At 35.6% G+C, this 22,105-nt stretch overlaps 1 protein-coding gene across 1 annotated transcript; it reads right to left on the minus strand.

Moving 5' to 3' along the window:
- Positions 1 to 8,365: 8,365 nt before the first annotated feature.
- On the minus strand, positions 8,366 to 17,297 carry LOC110682708 (vacuolar cation/proton exchanger 3-like). The gene is made up of 12 exons (XM_021859036.1): positions 16,625 to 17,297; positions 15,028 to 15,294; positions 14,589 to 14,656; positions 14,468 to 14,496; positions 13,796 to 13,992; positions 13,478 to 13,690; positions 12,989 to 13,123; positions 10,956 to 11,072; positions 10,731 to 10,784; positions 9,898 to 10,014; positions 9,462 to 9,555; positions 8,366 to 8,891 (listed from the first exon to the last, which is right to left on the minus strand). Exons 2-12 carry the CDS (start codon positions 15,292 to 15,294, stop codon positions 8,881 to 8,883), a joined length of 1,302 nt encoding a protein of 433 aa, XP_021714728.1. The 5' UTR covers positions 16,625 to 17,297; the 3' UTR covers positions 8,366 to 8,880.
- Positions 17,298 to 22,105: the final 4,808 nt, after the last annotated feature.

A 22,105-nucleotide genomic window follows, 5' to 3' on the forward strand; every position in this document is an offset into this window, starting at 1 on the left:
TGATTTTCATCTGCTACTGTGACTGCTTGACTAGGAATTTGCTCAATCTTACAACCTAATTCCTCAGCCAGATGACTGTTCAAGAAATTATGTGTGCTTCCTGAGTCTATGAGGACTTGCAACTTCTTTCCTTGGGTTGTGGTCTGCACCCTCATAGTGTGAAATGTCTGATTACCAGACAATGCACTCAGAGAAATATGTGGATCAATTTCAGTATGGGCAAGAGATTCAGCCTGTGCTATGGCTGTTAACTCCTCCTCATCCAGGCAGGGTATTTCCACAGTAAATAGTTGGGCCTCTTTAAAATGGCACTGGTGATTCCTGTTATACGGTGCATCACAGTAGTAACACAACCCTTTGGCCATTTTCTCTGCTCTCGCTACTGCAGGTATGTATTTAGGCTGTTGGGTTGGTTGGATGTGATGTTTTTGTAAGGTTTTAGTGTTTGGAAAAGGGAGGAGAGGTGGTTTGAGGGAGTTTGGGTTGGTTATAGGTTTGAATGTCCTTGAGGGTGAGTATTTTGGCTGGTCAGGGGGGGCAATGTTGATTGTTTCATGCTGATATCTGGCATACTCTATGGCAGATGAAATGGTTTGAGGCTTAAATGCCTTGGCAAAGGGTCTTAGTGCAGGTTTTAATCCACCAATAAAGCTATCAAGCAAATATATCTTCGGCAAAATATGGCCAACTTGGATCATGATGGACCTAAGGTTCTCAAAGTCATCTACATACTCCTCAATGCTACCCTTTTGTTGTAGTGTATTAAATTCCTCGACAACATTAATACCCTTTTCATCCCTGAATCTAGCAGTAACATCCATAACAAAATCTTGCCAGTCTACACTCCCTCTAGTAGATAAATAGCTAGAAACCCAGTTCTCAGCCTTATCCACCATGTATAGAGAGGCTAAATCAACTTTCTGTTCATCAGGTATTTTACAAAGGCCAAAATACTTGCAGCATTTTTTAATCCACAATCTAACATTATTGCCATCGAACTTAGGAAATTCAAGTTTAGGATTATACCCAAGTTTTTGAGTGTTGTTACACTCCTCATGCCTGCTGATCCTTGGATCCACCATACTCTCTTTGAGCTCTTGCATCATCTGCAGAATTTCATCAAACCTCTGGGTAGAAGAGAGATTCTGAGCTTCAAACTTTTGTTCCAAAGCAGCTAGCTGGGCTTCCATGGTATTGACACGATAGGTTACCGTGGGTGCCAGTATTCCCAAATCAGAGTGAGGGCACAGTTTGGCTCTGATACTACTGATACAGTACAACTCTGTAGCAGCACACAGAGGTACTACACTGAAGTGGATCTTCAATGAGTATTTAAGTGATGAAATAGTATTTAAGAGAATGAGAGAAAAGAATAGAGAGAGAGAGAGATAGATAGATAGAGAAAGGAGAATTGTTTTTCGTCTATATTCAGTGATATTCCTTACATCAGCTTAAGTAGTAGCCAATGATTAATTACAGCCATAAGCATAAAACAGAAAATATTCCCTTAATAACAACTTTGCGAGAAAAAGGAACAACTAAGCAAAAAGGACAACTAAGCAAAAAGATTCTAATAGAAAAAGCTTCTAGAAACTTAAAATATTTTATCATCACATTATTCTTCCTGTATCAGTTTATCAAGTTCATCATCAATTTCTTCGATTGTTTAAATGTATATGTTCAATTTATTTTATTATTTTATTTTTTTCGGTTTAATTTCTTCAATTATGGTTCGATTTTTCGGCTTTAGTTTTCACTTTTTGTTCGATTTTACAGCTTAATTTGTTCAGTTGTGTTAGATTTTTTGTGCTAAGTTTTATTAGTTTGATTTCGATTATTTCAACTTAAATTTATCAGTTTTTTGCTCAATTGTGTTAAATTTATTTTACTGTATGATTTTTTCGATTTTTTTTTGGGGATTTCGGTGGTGGTCTAGGTTCGGGGGTTTTGGTGGTGTTGATGGTTGTGGTGGTGTTGATGGTTGTTGGTGGTTTCGGTGATTTTCGGTGGGTTTGTGGGTGGATTCGGTATTTTTGGTGGGTGTCGGTGGTTGTGTTGGTCTGGGTTTGGGGCTTTGGTGGTGTCGGTGGTGGTGGTGGTGGTCTTGGTTTGGGGGTTTTCAATCATATAACAACGTTCATGCTTTTCTATGCTTGTATAACTTCATATTCTATTGCCTCTTTATTTATTGAATTCTAAGTTCTATTTTCTCAGGTTGTATGATTGATTATTTGATGTAATTAATTGAAAACTATCTTTAATAAAGAATACCCATTTGATATTTATTGGTGTTTTAGCTCAAAATTTTGTGCTTTCTTCTTGCCCATTTTGATTTGCGCTTGCATTGACTGTATTTTTTTGTTATAATCTTTGAAGTTGTTTAATTTTTGTTGTCAAATGTATGTGTTAATTCTTTTGATTGGCCTTGTTATAGTGCTTCATAGCCAATTAATGAAGAAAAGAGCAGATCATTGGGCCGAAAAGCTGTATCGACTGCTCTGCTTTGTCTTACTATGGGTGTTGCTTTGAGTGCCATTGATGACCTTGCTATCTACCAGGAATGTAGCAGGTATGATGCAGCTCATTATTCGTTTATTCATGGCCGGTTTGTTGAATTTAGAATTAGAAATGGAGTGAAATTGACTTGTACATGATATTGTACTATATAACAATGTGTGATTCATTTATATGTTTCATTGATTTGGACATTGACATTTCTAGATTGTTAGTTGTTAGAATTCACAAAGAAGAAACTCCTTAGAAATTAATCCTATTAATCAACCCGATACAAAAGTCATCTTTTGTCAATTCTACATTTCTACATACAACATTTTTTTTTTTTTTTTTTTTTTTTTTGTGTGTGTGTGAAAGGTTATTGTAAAATCTCAAACATAAATTTAAAATTTGTGTTGGTTTTAAGCCTCTACGTTTTTGGCACGTTGAAAGCCTATTAGCTCAATTGGTCGAGCACCGTGTAATCACGGGATGTAGGTTCGAATCCTACATAGACTTTTTTTTAATACCCTTTATTTTTATATTTAGTGACCTCTGGATAAATGGTGTCAAATTGATATAATTACTCGAAATTTATATACAGTTATCTTATTTTCGTATATAATGACCTTAGAATCATGGAAATGTTGTAAATTTTGTTTCAGTCACCTTATATTTATATATAGTGACCTTTATTTTTGTATATTGTGACCTTTATGTAAATGATGTCAAAAACGCAGTTGATATAGTTACCTTATTTTTGTATATAGTGACCTTAATGTAAATGTTGTAAAAATTGATATAGTTACCCTATTTTTGTATATAGTGACTTCTGTTTTTAGTTTTCACCATAAGCCCTGTTTTCAGCAGAACCTCCCCGTATATATATATATATATATTGCACATCATTATCACATATAAAATTATGTTTATTGATACTGGGTAGATGTTAGATTACACATAATTTTTATATTATCTTTCTCATATTAAATAATTCAATGTGAAATAAATCATCTTTTAAATACTTTAACAAAAATTTTCTAAAAAAAAAATTAAATTAACTAGGGTCAATGGACCCCATAACTTTGACCAACTTTGACCTTAGATTCGCCCTGCCACCACTAAACGCTAATCTATAAAGAGTTGCAAAAAAATCCACGAATTGAACGTGAAATGCAGGTTAAAAATCTCATCCTCAAATTAAAAAAATCATTATAAAGATTAATCGCAACACTTTCATTTTAGATTCGTTTCATAATAATCACAATACTTTCATTTTACATTTTTTTCATAATAATTGCAACACTTTCTTATTTGGTAAGGACCCACTTATATTTCATTATTTCTCTCTCCTACCAACCCCACTTACATAATTTATCTTTCCTATTAACAACTAAAAACACCTATTGTTTACACAAATTTCGAGTCTAGATAAATAAAGACGAGAAATAAAGTAACAAATGAATTTATATTAATACTTGATTTGGTACAATCTTTGTATAACAGTTTATGATATAATAAATTAAGTCCTCTGATTTTGTTCCGCACCATGATGATGACACGTGTGTGACACTTGTAGGATGACGTTGACTTGAGTTTGAATGTAAGATGACGTTTGATGATGTTAACCTTGTAGGGTTTCGTAGTGACCCGACACTACGCGGAAGGAAACCCACCAAGACCCGCCCCTTAATTAAAACAATTAACAAGCATATTAAACTTAATCAAACAAGATTAAGAACAAGAATTATACCTTTGACGTGTGCTTCGCTCCCAAAGAGCTCTTACTTCAAAATCCCGAAAACACGAGATCTCCGACAGATCGTACCCTCGGCCCGACCCGAGCGTCCTAAGTGTTGAAGGTTAGTCAAGACCCGGACAAAATAACTATGAGTTTTACGAATCAAAGGTTTACTCTTACTTAGAGTTGCCTTTTTAATTCCACTCAAGGTTGTACATTCCCAAATACCCAAGCTTGGTATTTATAGGGAAATGATCCCTTGATTTCCAATCTCCCATCAATGTGGGAGAGTTGGTAAAATGATAATTATTTAATTCCAAAATTAAATGATTAATCAATTCAATCACAAATCGACACATGGCACAATAATAGAGAAAGCCAAGTGAGGACCAAGGCTTGGGGGGACCAGTGCCTTGATCCCTAAGGCCATGATTTGGTCCCCACACTCTATGCACAAAACCGGGTCAAGGAGGGGGCTAGCTGGCTGCCAGCTAGCGTGCCAGCTAGGGCTGCCAGCTAGCAGTGCCTTGCTGCCCAGCACCCAGCCAGCCAGCCAGTGCGTGCTGCTGCTGGGCTGGTGCTTGTGTGCTGGCGCTGGGCGCTACTAGCACATAGTGCTGGCACTGGCCCCCAACAGCCCACGCACACTCTCCTTGCGCGCCATTGCTAGCACAGCCAGCATGCGTGCTGCTAGCGAGCCACGCATGCTGGCCCTTCCCTCGCATTATCCTACGCACCACGCACGTAGCACCCTACGCGCCATGCACCACGCAACGGTCGCACACGCATCAGCCAGTGCCTAGCACTGCTATGCTTGGCGCGAGGCACGCACACACATAGGTGCGCTGTGCTTGGTGCGTGGCCTGCGATGGTGCCCACACACGCAAGGCCAGCGTTGCTTGCTAGCTCGCTGTGCTTGGTGCTGCCATGCGAAGGCACGCACACAAGCACACAGCTGCGTGCTGCTGGGCGATGGTGCACACGCACACGCACACACGCATGTGCCTAACACTGCGATGGTGTTGTGCGTGGTGCTATGGTGCTGCGATAGCCTGCCATACGCACCCAGGCACCCAGGCTAGCACGCTGCTAGTTGCGATAGGCTGCCTTGGGCTTGTGGTGCTTTGTGATAGGCTGCCATGTGCACGCCTAGGTTGCGATGGTGCGCCTAGCCATGCTAGGTGCATTCTAGCTCGAACTAGCCTAGCATCCACATGGTTAGACCATTGTGGTGCTACGGCTACACTCGTACTTGTCGCTTGTGATTTTGCGACGCTCGGTCTCGACGCCCTAGGCTCGATTTCCGACATCTGTATTCGTAAAACTCTGCTGACTCATTAAATCCTTTCGGATTAATTCGTCGTCTCGGATTGGTGGTTCGATTGGGTTTGACCCGAAGAGTTCAGTTAAGATTAAGCTGTAACATCAATTGTACATTGATATTACTTATCGGAAGTGGCCTCCACCTAGGCATTTCGATCACTTGACCTTACTGAAGAATTAACTCCGTAATAATTCTGAACCCTCTATCGGAAGAATACACTTGTTGGAAGGACACCATTCCTTTCAGGAAGGACACCATTCCTTTCAAACCCGTATTCAAGGGCTTTGTTTGAATACACCTGAATGAGAGCTTATGAAGCTTAATCACGTGCAAATGTGGTTGAGTGTATCTAAACTAGTCGGCACGAATTTGATGTGCTTTTTGACTTATTTCAGAGAGAATTCCGGTTGAGTTTTTTGAGCTCTTGGGAATAATGATTTCTAGGTTTCCTCTACTAAAGGAGAAAGGGTGTATTTATAGGAGATTAGAACCCCTTAAGTGGACTTAGTAGGTTTGGGTCTGGCCCATTTTATGACTTAGAAGTCTTTTAAACTGGTTCATTTGATTTATTTTATAACCCAAATTGTATTTGATTAATTCGGATTATTATTTGGGTGGGCCAAAAATAATTATAATGGATCATTAACATGGTTGAACCCAAATTAATTTATTTAAATTAATGTAAAACACTCATAAAATTTCTATGTCTACATATATATCAACTATACTTTATATAATTAAATCCGCCTTTTAGTCCCCACCCTATATTTTTTCTAATATTATGTGCAACACCTAGTATTGCGATTATTACGAAGACGAGAGAATAGTTAATAGATACTTGTATGAAATATGTCTAGCTTTGTTGTTCAAGGTCCCCTTTTTTAAGTTTTCGTTCTGAGTCCCAAAAACTTTCGAGACACTGATGGGTTTTTCACAAAAGGTTTGCTCTCTCGCCTTAATTCTTTAGGTTGTTAATTGTTGGTAACAATCCAAATTATCAATTTCCATAAATTAAAATGTACATTCTTTACATATATATATAAAAAAAATGCAATATCTTTAAACGTACTATAATACCCTCATATCTACTTTTATTCCTCAATCTCTCCTTATTAACAAATGTAACAAAGTACATCCATCAATAAAGTTGACAATGACATATTATAAAAGTATCAAATTTCTAATTTTTTTTTTTAAATTAGGGCGGCTAATGCACGCGATGCGCACACCATATATAGTTAAACGTGTCTATGGAGTTCTTTCACTTTGACTTTATGTTACAACTTTAGTTGTTGGTAGTTTTTACTGAGGGAAAACATGTAAATAAATAATATAAGGGCATAAATGTTTGCACTCTATTATTAAAAATATATATAAAAAAAAGAAGAGGTAATTAACATAGATTAGGGCAAATAAGTAAATGAATATTTTGAAAAGTATAATTGTTCAAACACTTTTCATAAAAGTTATCAAGATAATAATTAATCAAGCTTAAAACATAAAAAATAGAGCAAATACATTTACTTAAGGGTAAATATGTAAATATATATTTTTAGAGGCATAATCGTCTCAACACTATTCATAAAAGTTTAGTTATACTTTTAAAATAAAATAAAAAATTTATAAAGTATAATTGTTCTAATACTTTTCATAAGAGTTATCAAGATAATAATGAATCAAGTTTAAAACATTAAAAAAAAATAGAGCTGATACATTTAATTAAGGGTAAATATGTAAATAAACATTATTAGAAGCATAATTGTCTCAACACTGCTCATAAGAATTTAGTCATACTTTTAAAATACTAGGGTAGCTAATCGCGCGTGCTATAACTTGCCATATTCGGGGAGGTCTTTCGGTTTGACCTTAAATAACAAATTTAGTTGTTGACAATATTAATGGAAGATAATGTGTAAATAAATATTGTTAGGAGTATAAATGTTCGCACACTAGTTTTAAGAGTTCAAAAGAAGTGGCAATTAACATTATTATGGGCAAATAAGTGAATAAACATTTTAAAGGGTATAATTGTTCAAACACTGTTCATAAGAGTTATCTCATACATTTTAAAAGGTAGGGATGATAAAAAATAAAAATAAAAATTAAAAAGTACTATTGTTCAAGCATTTTTCATAAGAGTTATCAATATAATAATTAATCAAGTTTAAAACATAAAAAAATATAGCAAATACATTTAATTAAGGGTAAATAAATATTTGGGCATTATCATCTCAACACTATTCATATGAGTTAGTCATATACTTTTAAATATACTTTTAAAAAGGTAGGGATTAAAGCAAAAAAGTACACCCACACACACATGCACCAATTCTACTTTTTGTATTTCTAATCATTATGAATTCTAGAAACACCCAATTAATTTATTCCGTGAAATTTTAAAAACGGTTACATCAATAAGGGATGAAAAGAGTATATTTTTACTGTATATTTTTTTGCTCCATGAAAACGACTTTCAAATTCTAACCTTTTGAAAACCTAATTGGTTTATTTGGCATCGTTGTAGTTTTCTGTTTTTTGGTTTTTTGTTTTTCAAAATTATATGATATATGTTATATAATAAATCAAAAATTAGTCGAACTTATTAAAATCATGATAATTTTGAAAACTGACAACAAAAAAGTTGAAACACAATTTTTCTTGTTTTTAGTTTTTGGTTATTTGTTTTTACAATAATAGAAAACTAAAAAGAAAAACAATGCCAAACAAGTTCTTTATTTATTTATTTTTCAATTGTTGTCTACTAAATCATTCAATGATATTGCCTTACACATGAATCACACAAGAGGTAGATTTGCAGTTGAGGTATGTATTCATGCTCCAGTTATTGAGACTATTTCAAAAGCAGTATACACCATTTGCCTTATATGGCTCTCTATAACCAACAAATGAATTAGAAATGAAAAAAAAAAATGTTACCCTGTATTACTACCATTAATTTTTTTCCTGATTGATTCACCCCAGAAAAATACACTTGCGTTTGGTCAGTTTCGGTTCAAGCAACCCCATAACTAGACGGTGTACACCGTGTTAATTAACGAAAAGCTAGTTGACCGTATAAGATCAGTTTAAGGACATTCCTGGACGCGCAAAGAGAATGACATCTTACAACAAAAATTGGCATTTTGCACCAGAAAGCAACAATAGAACCTTTTTCCTTCCTCTAGGTGACTTGGAACACCCGAACTGTTTGCATCCAGGAGACAATGCCAGTATAAATGACAAAATTTCCCAAGTTTGGACGTAACGAGGCATTTTTTCCTGAGATATGCAAGTTCTTCGTCGCTGATTAGTGGTTAGCAGTTCAGTTTTCATCTGCGACATGTAGCAGGGAGTTAATTATCAAAGTTTCAAAGGCCAAACATAATATTCCATCATAATAGAAAAGTTCCCAAACAATTGAAAGATCTCTAGTTTACCAACAATACATACAGGAGAAAAAGAAGCATACACCAGTGTGCTTTTGACTACTGCCAATTGTTACATACACATGTTACAGGCTCAATTTACAAAAAATTAGACTATTCAATAAATCAAAGTTTAGCCACTTTCAGAAATAGTTTTTAAAATTTCCATTTGAAATAGTTTAGCCCTTTTACTTTGAACTTTACATATCCCAAGAAGCTTTATATCACAAGGAGAAGCTTTATATCACAAGGGTGGAGACTGTTAAAACTCTTCCTTTAGCTGAGCATCAGCCTATGGACCTTTATTGGAACACTTTCTTTTCTCCCTTACATATCAATATATAATTATATATTTTGACAGGAAACATCATCAATGTAAATGTTCAATACTAAGGCATAAATTACAAGCAATAAAACCCTGTATTATCATAAATGGCATTTGACGATAACAAATATAGTGCAATTATTATGCCCGTACCTTCCTTAACATCATTATGTACAAAAAAGCTGGCCGCAACAATAAGATAGCACAGCACAAGCATCAAGCCTTTAAAATAATTTGAAGTTCCTTCCTGAAACAGTTGACAAAATAGATCAGTATCAATCATCCAGCATTAGATTGTGTGCTCCTTGTCATTGTACTTCAAATTATTTTCTACTGATACACCCACAGCTAGTTAATAGGCCGATTAGTAGAATAACAATCAGGACCATTTTGGTAGATGTTATTTTCTAGCACAAGCTTTGAGTTTTTAACTACCACGACAATTACTGTAGAATGGAATGAAAGATTAGCTTTTTACATTTACATACTACCACAAAGTTCTTATTGTTATTGAAGCTTTTCATCCAAATTTTGTGGTGATAAAACTTGATTAGGAGAATAAATAAATAGATTAAAGCAGATGGCAAACCTGAAGCATAAATGCAACCACTAGAACTGTCACAAAAAGAGTAGCAGTCTCGAAAAGTTGAAAGTTCAGATCCATGGGCTGGCCCATCATCCAACCAACTATCACACAAAAGGGAATCTGCAAAATCAAGGGTACCATCATCGTAAGTAATCCTCCCCAGAGGTCTGTAGTTGAGTAAAGATACTTTCTCACTTTATGAGTCAGTTCTGCGGAGACACGAGCTTTTCCAAAAAAGACCAAATAAAACAAACACATAGCCATCCATTGATGCAGAAACAGATAGGCAACTACTGAAAAACATCAAAGTGAACCCACAAAATCACTGAGTCTTAGACAATCCGAGTAGTGGCTATAACAGGAGACCCTTTGAGGTAGATTATCAATTCTTTTAAGCTTTTATATGGAGCATTATTTGACTAGGTTGAGCAATATCTATGAAATGCTTACTAATATCCAACAGAGAAGTATAATCCAGAATTTAGGAATCTCTTCTTGCAAATGAAATCTCCTCATAGTATACAAGATAAAATCATCTCTATATATGGCATGTGCACACTATCATTAAGTACACCGGAACCTTCAAACCCAATTTTATTTTACAAGCAAAGAAAAATAACTCTCCAAGTTAACATATATAGTGACTTCTATCAATAAACTCAAAAATTGTTTTTCAAGAATAAAAGATCATTAAAACACAAGAAAATGATGTCATAAGAATTTAACAAGATTACAGATACTCACATGTTCGCTAGACTGAAGTGACACGTATACCATAAAACATATAAAATGGTCTGTAACAAACTAATCATATCCAATTAGTAATGTCAACTTACCACAAACATTGATATTTGTGTAGAAGAGCCAATTGCTACTCCAAGACTGATGTCCTACATAATCCATAAAGAAACCTTTTAAATACAATAATAATCAACATGATTCACCCATACAACACAAACAAGCCTTCTATTAAAGAAAAGAAGGCAATATAGAGTATCATCGTGAGTTATTAAAGTCAGTAGACGCACAAGATGGAGCATAGAGTGAGATTCAGAACTTACAAGCTTATCCTTTACAGCAAACATGATTGCACTAGCATGCTCAGCAGCATTCCCCACAATCGGAAGTAGAATCACACTAATAAAAGCAACGGGCATATTCCACGAGTCAGATGCACCCTGAAAAAGGTTCAAGTAAAATAAAAATGTTGTCTGGCTGTATCATTTTCCATCAGTTCAACAATTCCGACATTACACACCAAAGATCACAAATGAATCTCTTAGAAGGATTGTTCTTTATGGCAGAGCTTATATGCATAGAATCAAATCTTCCTACAAGACTATTCAAAACATGAAGACAACTTACAGACTGATGAGACTCACATGTTTGGGCATGATAATAATGAAACCATCACATTCAAATGCAGAGGTTTTAATTACAAAGAACTGCGGCAAGACCAAGAAGAGCTTGATGGAGGATCATCAAACATAGCTTCGTTCAATTATTTTAAAGACATACTCCACTCCCTAGATGGAATTTTGCAGAGCTCATGGATTTTCAAGCAGGGTTTTTCTTGGAGAGTCTATTCCCAAACAGTTGCTTTTCTAGTCAATAGAGCTCTTTTATGTTGCTTTTTTCTTATGATTTCATCTTCTCATGCCTTCCCTTAATCTACAACTTTTCACAACTTATTTAAAATGTTTTCTCTTATCAAGTCTGTAACAGTGTTATCTCAGCAGTAAGGTATTTCATTGCACAATGAGGTCAATGTTGGCCTGGGTGGATGTTATCAAAGCGATGCAAAGACCTATCATCGCTTTTTTAATTTTTTTAACCATAGAAATCCAAAATTGAGTGGCTGCATTAATTTCCCCAGACTGCACTGTCTGCAACCTGGTTTTACGCAGAATCTTTTCTTTTATAAATTCCACCACAATGAGGGGCATGCCTCACGAAGGTGCTATGTTCCTAGGTTCTACACTTCAGTGTGCCTTGAGCGTTCTCAAGGACTGATTATGGCCTCCTCAACCAAGCCTTCAGCACACCTTCACTAGTGTGCAATTGTAGAATGTGCTAAATTGGTAGGAAATGAAATTGTGCAGTAGTGATCCAAAGTGGACATCTAATGAACCTGTTGCTTTAGTCTTAGAGACTCTTGGGTTTTTCCCATTCACAAAGAAGGGTGAAATTCTATGCTGCATTTCATGGGAAGATTGAAGATTGGTACACGGTTGGCTAGCATCACATTTTGGACGCATTTCATGACTATTTTGGGCGTGTGGATCCTAGGCCATTTACTATCTATTATTAACTTATGTGCTAGTTAATGTTGCTGAAATAATGCCAAGAATCTAGCTCTTGGCCGGTTGTAATGGGGGGGTTATCAATAGGCTTTATTATGCTTTCATTACTTAGCTTAAATCAAGGCTTAAATCAAGGAGGAAACCATTGGCTGTTGGCCTTTCATTCTTGGACGGTTTCCTTGGCTTTTGGTGTGCTTTTGCTGCTCCTTTCCTCTATAAAAGGGAGAGCAAAACAGAAATTAAAAGGCAGTTTTGAGATTTGATAAAAACCTTGTGTTTATAGCATTTTAACTTAGAGTTTGTCTCAAGTTCAAGTGTTCCCTTATTGCTTTGAGTGAGTCTTGAGTGATAAGCTTAGGAGAGATTGAGTGAGTCTTATCTCTGGCCTAAAACCCCAAAACTTTGAGTGTGTCCTTGAGTTTTGGCCCTTTTATCTTGTTCCATGATATCTGAGTATTCTAACTATAAGTATTTTTAAATCCATCAACCCATATTCGGGAGGGGGTATTTAGATTTACATCAAGTAGATAGTCCAGATGGAAAACTACAAAAGGCAGAATTCTTTATGCTTACATACCCATTATAGATACAAACACACATTGATTTGGTATAAACCTACCAACTCCCCACGACCCCAGTCATCCCACCCCTGTTTCCCTACTAAAGAACAAGGTTTTGAGCCCCACCTTCCTTCAAAATCAGCAGGCCATATCCATGAAAGCCATGCACCAGTAAAAATAAGAGCTAATATTACTTTCATGAAATATATATAAATAGATGTAAAGAATTACCTGTATAGCATCAACGAGATATCCAGATAATATTGACACCCATAAGGTCAAAATAGCAAGCCAGGAAATTGCTTCCCAGTAAGTTATCTCCGGAGCTTCCTCATCATCAGATTCTTCTACAGTATTGACCACATCCTATATCATTTACAGGAGTTAGAATGTGAAAGGTATCATAATAACCTTAGTATCTTCATGTAAGTAATAAACAGAATAAGTCTTTCAGACAATCATAAATCTAAGGCTGTGCATGCCTAAGCCTTCCAACCCCACCATAGACACAGAAGCCTTGATAAATATGCACGCAAAAACAAATATGAACATAAGATAAAGAAATACTTGGCCAGCTACCCACTAGCATGTAGTATGGACACAGAATATCTCCTCAGTCCTACATCCCATTTATCGGTTTTTTTGCACAGACAAGATTTATCAGATAATGAAATTTCATCATCAACTGCAAAAAAAGGAACATAGATATTGCAAACTTACCCCATCAATTGGATCATAGAGATTGTGTTGACTTCTTAGCTGAAAGTATAGGTAACTTGCATATGCCACCAGCATGATACCACTACTAAATCTTGAGAGGGAAAGCTCTGATTTGCCACGATGCACCTCAGTATGCGTAAAATGGAGCACAGCTGGAAATGTTATACCCATCACAGCCATTAACAACAAGCCAGAGTTCATTACAGCTGCAGACTGCAGCAAAAGTTACACTAGTTATCAATACATTGTCTTGAAAGATACATCTAAGAGATAAACTAATACATCATATTTCAAGTTTATAATCCACTTGTGAAATACCTTGTCAAAACTCTGAATTTTTGGATGATGAACAACCCCACCAGTGAAAAAGGCACATCCAAGAACTAATAGCATATTCGACAAGATGGAGCCCAGTAAAGATTGTTGAACCACTCTGATCATACCAATCTTCAATGCATATATAGAAATAATCATCTCTGTAGCATTGCCAAATGTGGCATTTAACAAACCTCCCACTGCATGCCAATAACTCTAGTTAGCCCACCAAGTCTAATGCAGTATGAATATACAAGACTCATATTGCTCTCCCAACAGTATACTGAAGCCAGTACAGAAGTATGAACCAGAAATGACCAAACACCAAAAGAAAATGACGAATTTAATACTACTTTTATTTCTAAAGGTTCTTAACACTTTACCTTTTTCATGATTGCCAATGTAAAACTTTGATTATAAGATCACTAATTATTAATTTGTAAAATATACAAAGAATTGATATTCTGGGAAAAAAAAAAAAAAAGATTGAGATGAATCTATTAAGACCCCATGTGAATTTTTTTTTTTTTTTTAAATTATTTTTTAATGTATAAATTATATACGATAGTCAAAATGAAGTTTGTGAATAGTGCCAGAAATCGAAGTCTTAAAAGTTTTAGACATGGAGCCATGGAGTAAATATCTTTGAAGGTGGAAATTACAGTTTTTAATTACCTGTAGGGCCTGTATAAAAAGCAAGCTGCCTGCATCATAAATCAAGGAGTAGCATCCATTAATAATCAATTATTTGCAAAATTGAGGAATTAGTGAGCTCAATAAAACAGAACAAGCGTACTCTGTTGCATAACCCAAACGCTCGGCCAAAGGGGTGATGCCTAACAAACTTAAAAAGAAGATCCACCCCTGAAATCCATACAAGTCCCATAAGTAATATCAGTATACATACCATCACTATAACAGAAAATTTGACATGTCAAGTGACAGCAATAATGTCACTTTGGATGTACTCAGGAAAAGCAATTACATAGACAGTAACAGTGGAAGATTGCTTTTCATACAATACCTTCAACTAAAAACAATAGTAGCAAGTCCTACTTTTGAATGTCCAGAAAAAGTTATCAAAAGGAAAGGAGAATGTCTTTGTTGTAAATGAATGACAAAGGGATGTAGTGAAATCATGCTAAATTTTGAATTATAACAATGAGCCATTGGCACAATGTAACAATTTATTTTGGACAAAAGCACGGACTAACATGAAGAAATGTACTGCTTACATGTTTATCAGTCAAATAGTGTAGCAATATTGCCAAAGGGCCAAACGGTAGAAGCACATTTATTTTAGCTTTTATTACAACCGTGTGTATACTTCTAAAAGGGCTGACACGCAGCTTCTTTAATAAATGTGAATTTGGAACTTCTCTTGGAATCGTAGAAGATGTTTCAAATTCTAGAGGGTGCAACCCCTTTTTGCTGGATTTTGAAGAGCTAAGCGGAATATCCTCACCAAACTCAAGGTCTGACTTGCCATCAACTGATTCCATCTGCAAAAAGCAAATTTGACTGATTTAATCCAGGTGGATGATGGGAAGAACGCAACATGTTGCATTACAACAAAGGCAATGCATCCTAAATATCTTAAGACATTGATTGTTCCTAGACCTCAGCGTAATGAGATCGAATCACAGTCATTCCATAATACAAAGCCCATTTTGTAAGGGATTAATAACTTGTACTTCTATTACATACGAACTATATTTTAAAATCAGATAGTGAGTCTGTGACACCTGTTCTAGACTTGTTATTCTATTGTAATTTGGTTTTTTTTACAAGAGAGTATCATTTGATGTAGTAACAAACCAAAGTAAATATTATAGAATGCAAATTAAGATACAAACATTGGCATTAGAACATTAGTTCACCCTTATTAAATAGGTCATGTGTGCAGTATAAAGACTAAGGAAAAAGTATGCACAAAGGAAAGACATACATTGATCAACTAACATTGAACTTAAGGTATCGAATGCAATGAAGTCTAAAGGGCTTCCTCTCACATTACAAAATTATCCTGAAATTGTACTGACAAGCATCGTCTGACTAGATATCATATTAGTACCTCAGTACACAAACATGTTCCTATATAACTGCTATCCAGTAAACAATCAATTAATCAATCAAAGCCTTAATACCATAAGTGGGGTCGGCTACATGAACCAAAAGTGATTAATGGATAAACATCCGTTGACAATCTTATCAATCGGGCAAAAGCATACATCTGACATACACGTACAGTTACATTCCACAGATACAAAGAATACACGAGTTGAGAAACAAACTGATACATCAAACAAGCAATCCAAACGAAAGAGAGATTATCACATTGCATACGACCGCAAAACATTGAAGTCATGGACAAGAATTAGATCGATTGCAACATTTAAAAGCAAATATCTAGCAAAGTCCGTCCAGAAGTTCATTGTTACAGCTTCAGACATACTATTGTACAATAAACTTCAATGTCATACCATTAATGTGATAGCTATAGCCTATAGCAAAGTCAGTTGAGAAGCCCTCAAATTTTTATGAAGTAAATGTACTACACACTTCAGTACTTAACACTGAACCAAGAAAAACCCACAAAAGGAATAAGCAAATTCCATTCTTAGTTATAAAGCTGAGTATAATAAAGTCAATGTTGATCAAATCTAGATACCCTAAATCAAAATCAGATCAACTTGAAACACATAAATACAAAAAACCAAAGTCAAATTTATTATTAATCTGACCAAATCGTGAACTATAATATATATATAAAAATAAAAATAAATAAAAAAAAAAAACAGAAAATAAAATTATAAGAACAACTTCTACTACCTCTTTACCAAATAAAACTTGGTGGGTGCTTCAAAGTTTTGATATTTGACAGCTCTCTTGTTTCTTCAGTAATAAATATTATGCAAACTTCAAACAACAAAAATCCCACAAAAAATGTCAGAAAATTAAAAAGACCCTTAATTTTTTGATGGGTATTTTCTTGTTTAATTGAATCAATGAAGTTGAAAATAATAGTGAAATAAATTCTAAGATTTGAAAGAAATAGAAGTCGTTGGTAATGAAGGAAGAAGAAGATGGGTAGCTCTGTAAATGTGAAGCTTCCACGAAATAACACCCATTGAAATTGAATTGAATTATTAATAATCAAAGTGGGTTTGAAACTAAGTACAGTATTTTAGATTATTTTTAGTAATTAAAAATATTTAATTAAGATTTTTTTTAGTTGTTTAGTCTTTTCTCGTCTAACTTTGACGGTTATTAGAGCAAACTTTAGGACCATATTACTAGACATTTGGGAGGCAATAGGGATCTCATGGATGAGAGCGAAACGGCTATATTTTTTAATTTCAATTTTTTTTTAGTTTTATTTTTTGTCAGAACTTAAAGGTCAATTAATGAAGTCTGAGCTATAATTAATAATGAAATGAAATTTCGTTCTTAGTAAGTAGAATAATTTATTTTATTAATATAATGTGTATGATTTGATAAAAATATCAATAGAGTAATGTAGGTGACGTTATTATTATGGAGCTATGTGGTATAAAACTGTTTGATTAAATATTACTAATATTAGAGATTTTTCTTCAAACTATTAATTCATGAAGCTTCAGGTATAATAAATTTGCAATACATGAAGCTTCAATTCTTAGGAATAATTCGCATGGAACATATCTTCATTAAAAATTAGTAAAAAGATATTCAATGTCTTAGTCATTAAACACCTTGTCTCCCTCATTATTCTTGAGGCTTTTTATTTCGTTTTTAGTTTTCCTTGAGGTAGCACATTTGAACAAGAATGAGAATGATGTTTTCAACAATTCCGCTTCACCATGGTAATATTCTCCAAAATGGATAAACCAGAATATGTCTCTGAATTTTGGCCAGTAAACCTATGCAACACCGCTTACAAGGTTATATTCAACTATTCAAGTGCCTAGTGAAAAGACTCGGATGTATTATCGAGGACCTTATGGAGGATAATCAAAATGCCTTCATTTCAAGTAGTTCCATCACGAATAACTGCTTTATTGGGCATGAGATTTGGGCCGGCAAAAGTTGACTTGGTTGAAAATCTAACCTTAACCTAACCCGAAATAAAGAAATGGATTTTGATTTATATTTTCCACTCGTTTAAGTAATTGGGTCAACATGAACCCGACCTAAAACTAAATAGGTTGGGTTTGGATAAAAAATTTCAACCCGAAAATAACCCACTTAACTCGTGTAATTAATTGAGTCAAGTCTTTGTTGAAGTCAACCTAAACTTAACCCATTTAATTCGCTTAAGTTTATTTTGCTTTTTTGCGCAGCCTTTTGATTTTAGATGTAAGGTCAAACTCAATCAAACAAACCCTTCATTTCTCAATCCATCCAGATATGTAAATTTTCTCTCTCCTCAACCCTTCTTTTCCACAATTCTTCCGCCGCTTCTCTCTCTCTCTCTCTCTCTCCCTCTCTTTCGCATCACTTTATCAACAATAATTTGTCTTCCCCTTATCTTCGTCTTTCATCTAACATCTATCTAAAGCAAAGCAAATTCTATTCAGATTATTCTCCATCTCTATATTATTCTATGTTCTTAATATTTCTTTGTAGCTCTTGTTGTACCTTCTACCCTGTATTTTCCAATTTTATGGTTACATTTTCATATAAAGTATTCATTTTAAGTAGTTAATTGATGAAAAAAAGTTGTACAACGAGTATAATCATAAAATTGTATAGCGATTGACGATGCAATTCTCAAGTATGTAGATATGCCAAACTTTTTTTTTTCTTTTTTTTTTTTTTAATGGGAAGTAGTTCATCATGATTGTAATTTTCCTATTTTGTAATTTGGTAGTTGTAAGGTAGCGCCATTTGATGAGTTTAATTGCTTTATTTTGTTCTTAACATGTTCTTAATGGATAAAAAAATTAAACAAGTTGTAAATCATGTTCGAGTCACCCACATTTTTGAACTAAAAATAAAATTAGAAATAAACAGGTCAGGCAAGTTGGGATCATGTCAACCCGTATAATTAAATAGGTCTGGTTCAAGTTCGAATTATTGCTTGTTTATGTAAACATGTCGAGTTCGGGTTTTGGATGCTAACCATTTATTTAAACAGGTCAACTCAAACTGACATAACATGACCTGGTTGCCACCCCTACACGACGTGCTCCAAAAGATAAAAAAAAAAAAAGAACTCTAAAGAGAGAAATAATTTTGAAAGTATCTTCAAAGCAAATTCAACAAAGCTTATTATGATCAAATCAGTTGGACCTTCCTCTTGAAGAAGTCCTTTTTAGGAAATGAACTTCTCAAGAATCTAGATAGATAACCTATGTTATGATGTGTCTTTATACTAAGGTCTTATACAAAATCCTGATTAATGGAGAACTGTCCCAAAAGATAATCCCAAAAGCAGGGATTAAGCCACGGAGATCGATCCCCCCTATCTCCCTATCTCTTCACTAAATTAAATGAATGGAATTCCTTTTAAAAAAGATGCATTTCCTGCAAAGTATTGGCGAGCTGAAGGGTATCAAGCTTTCATACAAAAACCTGGCAATCAATCTTGTTTCGGGGTTTTCTGTGTCCCTTGGGAGAGTTACAACACCAAGACTGGATTCTGGACGCCTTTACCTGCAAAACAACGGAGACTCCGGTTGGGCGGAGTTCCGCCTCCAACGATCAAGTTAGAACGTGTTCGGATGATGTAAAAAGTGCGTAAAGTTAAGTATCTTCTCGGATTCCGAGAGAATATCTGCAATTAATGATTGCTCTGTTTTTGTGAAAATTTTTGAAGGTGTCCCATGATGGGAACATCTCCCTTTTTATAGGGTCTCGAAATACGTGCTGCCATCCTAGGTTACAAAAACCTAGGAATGGTGGGCTATCTCGGGAATTGGGCCAGGAAGGCCGCCTTTTTCCCAATGATTGGGCGTGCCACGTGTCAAGAGAGGATTGGTTCCTTTGAACCTCTCTTAAGGTGACACGTGTCACCATTTGATTGGTCCACGTGGCCTAGGGTATTTTTACCCAAAACATTTGCCCTTCATGAGTGTGACGTGGCATGCCACATGGCACCTGTGACACCTGTCGGGCGGTCATTTGGAGAACGATTTTTAACCGTTCGTCTTCCAGGGAAATTACGGGGATGCCCCTTGAATTACCCTTCTATAAATAGATTTTTACCCCTCCCTTTTTTGGACATTCCCAAAACTAAGAGAGAGAGACATCCGTTTTTAGAGAGAAAACTCTGACAACCGCCTATATATCTTTCAAGCAATTGCCTTTGTTTCACTACCCACAGCCGGTATACGCCTGAGCATCTTCCAAAACTTCCTCGTATTTCAATCTAGATACAGTCGGATCACCGTCTGGGTAGTTTGTAAACAACTCTTCCTTTTCCAGGGGGTACATCCGGTTTACTGTCTTTGCACCTCAACAAAGACCTTCACCAGAACCGTCTGAGTACCTTTCAAGCGAGCTCACTTGCATTCCAAGTGGGTACAACCATTCACCCGTGATGTACACGTTTTATACATTGATTTATCCCGACTTTACATCATATTCTTGCTCGGTTTTAGGCTCTTTAGAGCCGTTTCTCGCTAACAATCTCTTCTCTAGTGTGTTCGATGTGTTTTTGTAAGTTTTACAGGAATTTGGAGTTTCTTGAATGATTCGGACACGTTTCAATCGTATATGGAGATGTTAATGAAGCAAGGATGGAGAGCCAAGCTAAGAACGAGCTATAAAGCATTTAACCTTGCTGTGCCCGGTTAAGCCATGCTTGCCCGGTTGCATCGGGCATAGAAGGGTTGCTGTGAGCTGCTAATTACGAAGAATTAAAGCAAGCTAAGCCATTTATCCCACGCGCTCGATCGGGTTATGTGTGCCCGGTTGGACCGGGAGCGTGGTGGTTGAAGCAGCTGCGAAGATACGAAGCAGAGCAGGCAGCATTTGAAGAGTGTGCCTCGCGCCCGATCGGGCAGCCATCGCCCGGTTAGATCGGGCGCCGAGGAGAAAGTCACAAAGAAGCAGCGCAATATTGAGGTTCCACCTGCCCGATCGGGTGGTGCTCGCCCGGTCAGACCGGGCAGGGTTATGCGCAAGTCGGTTTTCTTATTTTCGAGATTTTATTTCATTAAGGGTATAAATACCCCTTGCAATCATCATTAGAAAACAATTAGTTAATTCCTTAAGCTTTATTTCTCTCTCTAAAACCCTAGTTACTTTCTTTCAAGCATTTTAATTACTTCATTAGATTTGATTATTGTTCATCAACAATTTGAGTTGTTTCAATTGAAGCATCATTGGTATTCATCTATTTCTCTTCTCTTTCAATTATTATTGTTTTTAATTATGTTTTCTCCATTGATTATTGTTTTAGGGTTTGCTAATATGTGTGAGTAGTTTTTATATTCTAAGATCTAGGGTAGCCCAATTGTGATTGATGCATGAATTAATTCTTTAAATTCTCTAGTGACAATTGCGATTATTTATGCTAATTTGATTGTGATTATGCCAATACTAGATTAGAGATAATTAGTATTGTTATTATTCCATATTTTAATCACAACGAGAGTTGGGTTTTAACTGATTTGAGTAAATCAATTTAGGGTTTGAGATTCATCACGAGAGTAGTTGAATTGATAATTGGGAAGCGAAGTAAAGTGTTTAGTGTCTCTAATTTGCATGATTCCATGAGAATAGGCTTGATTGTAGTTAGAGAAGCCATTGATACTCGAGAGAGGTCCTTGGTATTGATTAGGGTTTGCTTTTCCCCATGTTAATTGGATTTGTATGCTAGGGGTAGATAGATAATTGCATCGATCGTAATTGTGGTGATACTTGATCTTGGATGTTTTAGTTCATTGTTTTATCACATTCTTTAGATTTATTTAGTTCTTTATATATTAGTTTCTAGTACCATTCACCATTGATTTGATACTTGCTTAGTGATTATTTGAGTCTAATTAATTCGATGAACCTTAGTCTCTTGGGATTCGATCCTTACTTTCCCGTCTACATAGTAGTGGTCTCGTTAGGTTTATTTTTGTTAGGTACGCGACACGCCTATCAACCCGTCTGAGCATCTTGCAAGCCATTGTTCAGTTTCCGCCTGCTAGTTCAGTCGGTCAACGCTTGACTAGTTTGCAGCTCATCTTATAGGTACCGTCTCACCTCTTCTCAGCTCTTTCATATATTTTTGTTTGTGTACATATTTCCCAATAAATGGATTCCCCAACAGCACACACAACACACCACAATTTAGAGGGCAGCCGATCCCCTGGTACGGCTGAGTCTAGGACAGGG

This window comes from Chenopodium quinoa, unplaced genomic scaffold, assembly GCF_001683475.1.
Source record: "Chenopodium quinoa cultivar QQ74 unplaced genomic scaffold, ASM168347v1, whole genome shotgun sequence".
Lineage (NCBI taxonomy): Eukaryota > Viridiplantae > Streptophyta > Magnoliopsida > Caryophyllales > Amaranthaceae > Chenopodium > Chenopodium quinoa.

Excerpts from the sequence above, each read along its gene's own strand:
- LOC110682708 (XM_021859036.1), bottom strand. The coding sequence starts at position 15,294 with ATGGAATCAGTTGATGGCAAGTCAGACCTTGAGTTTGGTGAGGATATT. Across the intron at positions 13,124-13,477 it reads TCTATGATCCAATTGATGGG|GATGTGGTCAATACTGTAGA; the intron begins GTAAGTTTGCAA and ends TAAATGATATAG. Across the intron at positions 11,073-12,988 it reads ATCTCGTTGATGCTATACAG|GGTGCATCTGACTCGTGGAA; the intron begins GTAATTCTTTAC and ends AACCTTTTTCAG.